The sequence below is a fragment of the Ammospiza nelsoni genome, chromosome 1 (assembly GCF_027579445.1).
Source record: "Ammospiza nelsoni isolate bAmmNel1 chromosome 1, bAmmNel1.pri, whole genome shotgun sequence".
Taxonomy (NCBI): domain Eukaryota; kingdom Metazoa; phylum Chordata; class Aves; order Passeriformes; family Passerellidae; genus Ammospiza; species Ammospiza nelsoni.
The window spans coordinates 31,858,626-31,867,333 of NC_080633.1; the positions used below are offsets into that span (position 1 = coordinate 31,858,626).

The following is an 8,708-nucleotide window of genomic DNA, read 5'->3' on the forward strand; positions in this document are numbered from 1 at the left end:
GATGGAGCAACCACTGCCCTAAAGAAACCATCAAGTTCCTGGACAACAGCATTTTGATAGCACTCTATTTTCAGGTGTGTATTTGAGAAGCATTATTAAAAGTCATCCTCTGCTCCATTACCCTTTCTACTAGGTGCTCAAACCATTTCATCAGGACCAAAATTTCCAAGTAACATAACCACTGCCTCTCACTCCCACTGGGGAAATCAGGTGCTGCTCCACCACTCCATTTACATGGCATTAAAAACCAAAAAATTTCAGAGCAAACTGTTGCTTTGTTTCAGTAGCAAACTTTGCAGGCCTCTCCTGGTTGCATTTGTAATGAAGAAAAATCCGAATGCAGCTCAGAAAAAGTCAGTCAGAGCAACTCCTGTTTCTAGAGGTTGTTAACAGTCCCATCTAACCCTTACACCACACGGGACCAAAATGTTGAATGCATCTGGAGTTGACTGGTCTGTGCTTTTTTGCCCCGCAGTTTAATACCTGTTGTTTAAGGTACTACCAACACCATGTGTTTTACATGTGTGTACTAAAGATCATTCTGCAATGCAGATTACGTGCTCTAGCCCTAATTTTTCAGTACCTCGACAGTGAGCATCACTTCCCTAGGTAACAGATGAGGCCAGATTTCCAAACAGAATCAACACGACTTCCAGACACTTCCCCATCCCCCCACTCCCCAAAGAAGGTGGCAAAAGAAAGTGTTAGGAGTTTGAAGGGTTGGGTTTGGGTTGGTTTTGGTTTCGGTTTGGTGTTTAGGGTTTTTTTGCCAAAACGCTAAGCAAATGCACAATTGTGTTTTTATTGCTGTCCAGGGGGAGCTTGTGGAAAAGATTTAAAGGGCACAGCAAGGGCGGCAGCGCTTGACCGGCTGGCTGACAGCACCCCGCAGCCCCTGAAATTGCCCAGATTCCCGGTCCTGTGGGGAAAACGCCCCCGAACAAGAAGGGAGTTTTCACACACAACCGCGAAGTTTCCCAGCCCTGAGACCTGAAGAAGTTACGGCTCGCTACGGCAATTAGCATCGCCCCCAGCCACAACCACCTCACCTCAAAACAAAAGCGGAGGACCACTTTTCTTTTGTCTTTTAAAGCAATAATGACCCTCAGCATTTCAATATTAAATCTCCTTTCACAATGGATCTGGCGGGATGTGAAAAATAATTTCAAGGAGGAGGTATATGCAAAGCAGCTGCTCAAACATACTCAGATTTGTGAAAGGCGCTGTAAAATTAGTCTGATAAAAGCAATTTAACAATTTTCTAAAAAAAAAAAACCTAATGTCTTTCATTTAGTTTCCTCTGATGGTGCATTTTAAAAAGCATGAAACAGAACAACTTACCCATTTTAATGCCTCAAAGCTGCTCTCAGTATGTGCTAAAATTTACGTTCGTTGTATATTCTCTTTTCTCTGAAACTCTAGAGAACAACTCATGACATATGAGTTCAAAGCAAATCATTGACTGTAACGATGGACTTACAAAGAAGAAAAACAACTGGCTGACCTAAGGTAGAATGATTTTCTGGAGTTTATTAATACCATTTAAAATATTACAGATAAAAATCAATTACATTTCATGCATTTAAAATGCAAATCTAAAATGTTCCAGCGAAGGGCTTTTCATTTCAATGTGAAATATCCAAATTATTTCAACATTACAATGAGACAATTAGTTTGCAGCATTGCAAACCGCTAATGTAGTGTCAGGAGGGTTTATTAACATTTATCAATATTATTTTCAGGAAATACACATAGGCCAACGTTAGTTCAGTTTCACTTGGACAGTTTATTTAATACATGGGTTGTGGCAAACCCACTTTATGAAATATAGGAGAACTCTCACCGTAACTATACCTGAACTGCCAGCAAATGCAAATAAGTACATGCTCCATTAAATTAAATGTCATTCAACATTTATCAAATATTGTTTGCTTTATTACAGTTGTATGCCTAGCTAAATTAATATTCAAGCAAAACCTATATCCTGAAGAGTGATTTGATGCACACTTCAAGAGAGGAGTCCAGGAAAAAAAAATGCAGTGAACCAGGACTGCAACAAGAATGTTTTCTCGTGACAGGAAAAGAAATAAAAATTAAAAAGAAAAAAAAAGCTCAAGTGTACTTCAATATATTTTCAAATATTTACTGGAAGAAATTTACAAGAAAAATACTATACAAAATCGTCTCCTGGACAACTGCACCTCACACCGATATATTGGTGGAGTTTTATTTAATTGTTAGCTAATCTAGAACGATTTCCCAGTGGTACAAACCTATAGGTTCAGACGCATTTTACAAATATTTAATTTTCCTATTCCCCCCCAGCCTCCCTTTTTTGGCATTGGAAATACATCTTCGCTTGAAACCCACGGCTCTTCTTCATCTGTCTGAAGTTAAAAAAAAATATACGACTTTCAACCTAATTATTTTCAACGCATTTCGCGATTCCTGCTCAAACGAGAATTATACAAATATGCTGGCAAACGCAGTGAAATTCGGACTCGAGGAGGTAAACGATTTGTTAAAATTGGAAAAAAAAAAAGGGGGGGGGGGTGGATGAGGGAAGGGAAATAAGCGCACTGCCGCTCCGGTCCCGGGGAGCAGACGGGCTCCGAGCAGGCACCGGGATGGGAGCAGCTCCGAGGGTCAGCTCGGCGCTGTGCGGGGCCCGGAGCGCGGCTGGCGGCGCTGCCGTCGGGGCCCCGCCGCGGAGCAGCCCAGCCCCGGCCCGCCTGCCCGCCCCGCCGGGGCACCGAGCGCGGCTCTGCCGGGGAGGCAGTGCGGAACGGTTTCCAGCAGCAAAGCGAGAGGGGACGTGGGTGTTTTTTCCGCTCTAAAAGCAACACGACGCGGGGGCGTCTCGAGGCGAAGGGGAAAGGAGGCGGCGGCGGGGCCGCCCCGTGGGGGGTCGCGGCTCTCCGCCCTTGCCGAGCCGCTCCCCTGCCCCCGTGGCGGGGGTTGCGCGGCCCGGCCGCACCGCCAGCCCCGTGCGGGGCTCCGGGACGGCGGCGGGGCCGAGCGCTGTTCTTGCGGAGCCGTGCCAGCTACTTACGTGTCCGCGTCCCCGCCGCAGGGCTGCGCGCTCGGGGGGCTGCGCCACCGGGAGGGCGGCGGGACTGGGGGCGCCGCGGCCCCGAACCTCCGCCCGTCACTCCAGGCCGTTGCGGTGGCCGGGCTCGGGGGGCGGCAGCAGCTCCGGGGAGTGGCAGGGCGGACTGCCGGCCGCGCTGTGCTCGCTGTCGGTGTCGCTGCCCTTCTTGCCGCCGGGGCCGGGGCCGCCGCCGGGGCCGCCGCCGCCGGGGCCCCCGGCGCCTCCGGGGCCGCTGTGGGTCTTGACGTGCTTGCTGAGGTGGTCGCTGCGCATGAAGCGCTTGTTGCAGACGGGGCAGGCGAAGCGCTTCTCGCCCGTGTGGGTCCGCAGGTGCCGCTGCAGCTCGTCGGAGCGGGTGAAGCGCTTGCCGCAGAAGAGCCAGTTGCAGACGAAGGGCCGCTCGCCCGTGTGCCAGCGCAGGTGCGCCTTCAGGTGCGAGGTTTTGCCGTAGACCTTGCCGCAGCCGGGGATGTGGCAGCTGTGCAGCCCCTTGCGGCGCAGGCTGGCCCCCGCCGGCCCCAGCCGCTCGGCCTCCTGGCAATTGGGGCAGTCGCAGGTGGCGCGCCCCGAGTAGCGGCGGGCGGAGGAGCGCGGCGAAGCGGCCAGAGGCGCGGCGGGGCCGCCGCCCAGCATAGAGCCCCCGGCGCCGGCCAGCGGCGAGGGGGCCGAGTCCGGGTAGGAGCCGGGCAGCACCGGCTTAAATCCGTCCATGAGATGCTGCCCGGCGGGGCTGAGGAGGTGCGAGGAGGCGCCGCTGCTGAAGGCCGAGTGGCCCAGGCCCGAGTAATCCGAGTTGTAGCCGCCCAGTGGCGAGTGGAGCGAGGTCTGGAGTCCGCCGGGCGCGGGGTGCAGCGAGCCGGGCAGCGCGGCCGCGCCGTTGGGGCTCTGCACGTCGATCCAGCCGGCGCCCACGTCCCACCAGCTGGAGGCGCCCGCTGAGCCAACCTCGCCGGCGCCGAGCCCCGGGTGCGAGGGCTTGAACCAGGACTCGTAGGGGTGCGCCATGCCCACCCGCGGGTAGATGCCCTGCAGCCCCTCCACCGACGTGTGCACCTTGGAGATGAAGACGGGCTGGTGCGCCGCCGCCTCCTGTCCTGCCGCCCCACCGCCTCCGCCTCCGCCGCCGCCGCCGCCGCCGGCGCTGCCCGGCGCCTGGAAGACGGAGTAGTCGTTGGCGAAGGGCGAGCTGGCGGCCGCCGCGCTGCTGGAGGTGAGCGAGAAGGCGCTGGAGCCCGGCGAGCCGCCGCAGCTGAACGAGTCCGAGACGAGGGCGGCCGCCGCCGCCGCTGCCGCCGCCGCCGAGGAGCCGTTCCGCGCCGCGCCCGCCACGCCGAAGCCCGGGAGGCCGGAGCCCACGGCCCCGCAGGTGCCCGCCGAGGCTGAGGAGGAGGAGCGTTTCCAGGGGTGGAAGCCTTTGCCGAAGGAGGACGCGCTGTCCGAGAGGGCGGACGGCGAGGGGCTGGGGCTGCCGATCTTGTTGCAGGTCGCGGCGAGCATGGCCAGCGGCGTGGAGCCTACCCGCGGTTCCTCCTGCGGGCACAGAGGGGAGAGCGCCGTCCCGCCGGCGTCAGGGATGGAGCAGCCCCGCGCCGCCGCCCCGCGCCCCGCGCTCCGCGCCCGGCCCCGCTCCGCTCCGCCGCCCGGCCCCGGGCGCTAAGTTTCGCGACTCCCGCGGGGGGATCCCTGCGCTGGGGCCGGCACCGCAGTTCTGCCTCCAAACGCCTACCGGGGCTTTTTTTCACCATCCAACTCCCCTCCCCCGAAGGAGCTCAGGAAGGGTTAAAAAGGGGGAAGAAAAAAAGAGAGGGGAAAAAAGTTGCGTCTGTTACCGTAGCTTTAAAGATGCCCCCGGCACGGCGGCAGCTACGTTTGAGCCTGCTCCCTTTCCCCGGGACATGGCTGGTCCCCGTCCCTCCGGCCAGTAAGGCTGTTTTCTTAAATACAGAATCGCAGGACTATCAAATTACTGCTTTTTTTTTTTTTTTTTTTTTTTTTTTCTTTAAGCGTCCTTTAAATCAGCCTAATTTACGTAGCAACGATAATGAAATACATATATAAATTTAACATATGTAAATATGTATGCATACACGAGTTGAACGTACCTGCTAGACACGGTGGGTTGTGTTATTTTAAAGGGAAATAAAAAGCCACAATCTGTTGCAAATTTTTTTAAAAATTGCACGCAAAGAAAACCCGATAGTGCTGGGTTTGGGATTATTTTTTGTTTGTTGTTTTTTTTTTCTTCCAGCAGTCACATGTAAAGAAGAAAAGCCACTTCTTCGGGGGCACAGGAACAGCACAGCCCAGGCGCTGTAGGTTGTTTCTACAAATGCCCTTAAAACCTTTTCTTGCTCACTGAAAAGTGACTCTGCCCCCTTTTCCCCCCTCTCACTCTTTCTTTTCACCTAAATTCACTTGTACTTAAGCTAAAAAAAAAAAAAAAAAAAAAAAAAGAAAAAAGAAAAAAAAAAGAAAAAAAAAACCCAGGCTGAATAGAGGAGACTGATAGCCCCGGTCAAGACAGGGGTTATTTTAACCCCCTCCAATCGACAATAAAAAGAAACCAATTAAACCAGCAAGAGAAAAAAATCCTTAGACTCACCCCTAGAAGTGAAGTTGCCATCACACAAAAGTGCCCTCCTCTCAGAGGATCTTTTTTATATTGATAAATCAGAGGCAGTGTTTTTTTTAGAGGTGTGCAATACAATGATCAGTTCCGCCCATTCCACCACAATTGTAGCTCCCTCGCCGGCTTTGAAGTGCCGCTGAGCCGCCGCCAGCCAATCCCCGGCACCGCCGCCTCGCTCGCCGACGTGACCGCGTGAAGTCAGCAGCGCCGTCGAGCCGGGCCGCGGGCCCCGCCGGCGCTGATGACCTCACTCACGCACTCACGCCGGCGAGCGGCGCGGCTGCGGTGCCGGTCCGCAGGGACCGCTCACCCCGGGCCGGGCCGCTTCGTCCCGGCCGCCCCTTTCCATCAGCCCCCCAGCCCACAGCCGTGTGCGCAATTTGACAACAGTTGCTTTTGAGGTTGTTGGGTTTTTTTCCCCTCGGAGCGGTTTCTGTTTGAATTTTTATACCATCGTGATCATCATAATAATTTCAGTCTTACTATGATTATCGGCACGGCGAGAGCGGTAGCATCCCGTTTCTCCACTAGCCCCCCTTTCTCCCCTTCCCGATCCCTTCTGGTCAGCCCCTCTTCTCCCGTTGTGCCGGCAAGGGGGGGAACACTTTAGGTCACTGCTGCCCGTCGTTCCCTCCCTTCTCGCCCTCTCTGGCCGCGCTTTCAGGCGAGATTTCTTAGCGGAGGGGTGGCACAAGCGGAGTCCGCCCGGGCGGCACCGGCACAAGCAGGGGCTGGCTTCCCGCCGCCTCGTCCCCCCGAAGGTGAGCGCTCTGCTCTCCTCGGGCAGCCCTGCGGGGCTGCGGGGAAGGGCAGAGCCCTCTCGCCCTGTCCCTGCGGGACCCCGCTCGGGCCGGCCCTGCTCGCCCAGGTGCTCTCACCCCCCGCGGGTTTTCCACGGCTTTGCTTAGCTTTCCAGGGGATGTTTTTCCTCTTTCTCTCGGCTCCGGTTTTGACCCGTTTCCGTGTCGTGGGGATATTGACTGTACATCATATCTATTGATCAAGGGAGTAATGTACATTATCATACTTTGAAGTAAGAGTGAAGTAAATTAATGAACTGCTTTCTTTCTCTGAAAGCTGACGATGTCGCGTTTCTCTCTGCGAGCTGCTCTGAATGATTTTAGCCTGTTGAGAAGGCGTGACAGGCCAGCCCAGAAGGAGGAAGGGGTGGGGGAAGGAGGGAACTCCGTTTAACAAATAAAAAAGAATTAACTTCATTGCTTTGGTCTCCTTCTATAATGATATTCATTTTACAGACCTAACGCACACTTGTTTAAATTTCGGATTTAATTTAATCAATACTATCACCCGCAAAGAGGGGAAGAACATTTCCCGGAGATACTCCCTTGTATGAATGCTTATTAACTTTTTATCTCCACTTTCTTTATCTGCTGGAGATGGGGAGGAACTATTAAGACATAGATCAGAAAGCGTAAGAGCAAAACAAGCATCGTGAGCATTACATTTTAGATGAACACAAAATCGCATTTTGTGGTGTGCCAGGTTAGGTAAAAAGATCGACACGCATTCCTTTCAGCCCCAGAAAGTCTGGGAGACTTTGCCATACACCGGGGAAGTAGAAGCCTTTAGTGATATATCTCTTTTTAGGACAGCCTCGCCGGGTGGGTCTTCCATTCGCATCCGTATTTTGTCTGCACTTGTCTGCCCAGAGGAAACGTGTCCTTTTTTGATCTTTTCGTGTTTGTTTGTTCCAATGCTTGCCTTGACTCCTTTGATTTGGGGTCGAAAATCCTTAATTTTCAGTGCGCTTTTCCTTTAAAGCACCGTGTGGGAAATTTTGAAAAACTCGTTGTAAAAATAGTCGTGGGAGTCTTTACAAGGGAACTCAGCCGAGAGGGAGGGAAAAAAAAAAGGCAAATACATCAGAACAGAAATCACAAAACTCCTGCCAGTGGGCATCCTCCTGCTACTCTGATAATTTCCCCGAAACTGGAAAAGCAGCAGCTTCTGAACTTTGAGAGCGGTGAGCTGATATTTTCTGAATTGGCCACGGAAACATCTGTAACCTTCCTCCTTTGCATACATTGCCTGCTGGGCAAAGGATTTAAGCAAGCTTACAATTTTGTTAGCATTTGCCTTATTGACCACTGCACTTAAGGGTGCAGTACATCAACATAATATGCAGGTGGGGGCGGCGGCGGGGTGGGGGGGAGCCAGCAAAGAGAGGTTTTCCAGAAATTAATTAAAACTTTTTTTTCCCCCCCATTTGAAGTTTAATGTACGGGAGGAGATAAATGTTCGTGCCGTTTCTTGAAAACCTGTGGGATCCACTCTCAATAAAGCTAAAATCTATTAGCATTCTGTATGCATCTGCAGCATAAATTTCATTTGAATTTCAAATTTAATAAACCAGGAGGTTTTTAATCATCCCTGGTTTTATTTGTTTGATATTAACATGCTTATTGACCGGGTCTGTTGACCAGTTTGATCATTACAGGACAGCAAAAAGTTAATTAAAACGACCACAGCTCCTTAATCATATCATCTGTCTCATCCATGTCGCTCCCTTTATTACAGCCTATGATGGATAGTCTCCCAGATTAATTTCTCTGTTTCTTCGATTTGGACAACAGCTTTTTGGACCTAATTTACATCCTGGGAACAACTTGCTCAAGTCTACCTAACATCTTGAGCCTACAATGTAGATTAGCAATCTCGGAACTTTAGACTCAACGATAGCTGTCGCTAACCTTTCGGGAAGGGGGGTGGATTTTCTTGGAGCATACCCCGATTCTCCGCGCTGCGACGGGCATGCGGACAGAGATGGATAGACCCTTGCACCAGAGGTCCTCGCCTGTCTACAGACAGCGCTACCGGGGTGTAGAGGGGGATTTCTCTTTGAGGAAACAGAGGTCTGTGCTATTTGAAAGGGCGTATCTGGAAAGATTAAGCTGCGGGCTGACCACGCCGTGTGCTGAATGTCCGTGTTAGCGAGGGAAAGCGTTTCACGCCACCCTTGCGCCAATT

General features: G+C 52.5%; 1 protein-coding gene across 1 annotated transcript; it reads right to left on the bottom strand.

Annotated features, from left to right (window-relative positions):
* Window positions 1-3,148: 3,148 nt before the first annotated feature.
* Window positions 3,149-5,916, bottom strand: SP8 (Sp8 transcription factor). Its single transcript, XM_059484725.1, has 2 exons — window positions 5,694-5,916; window positions 3,149-4,621 (listed from the first exon to the last, which is right to left on the bottom strand). The coding sequence occupies exons 1-2, from the start codon at window positions 5,712-5,714 to the stop codon at window positions 3,149-3,151; spliced, it is 1,494 nt and encodes a 497-aa protein (XP_059340708.1). The 5' UTR covers window positions 5,715-5,916.
* Window positions 5,917-8,708: the final 2,792 nt, after the last annotated feature.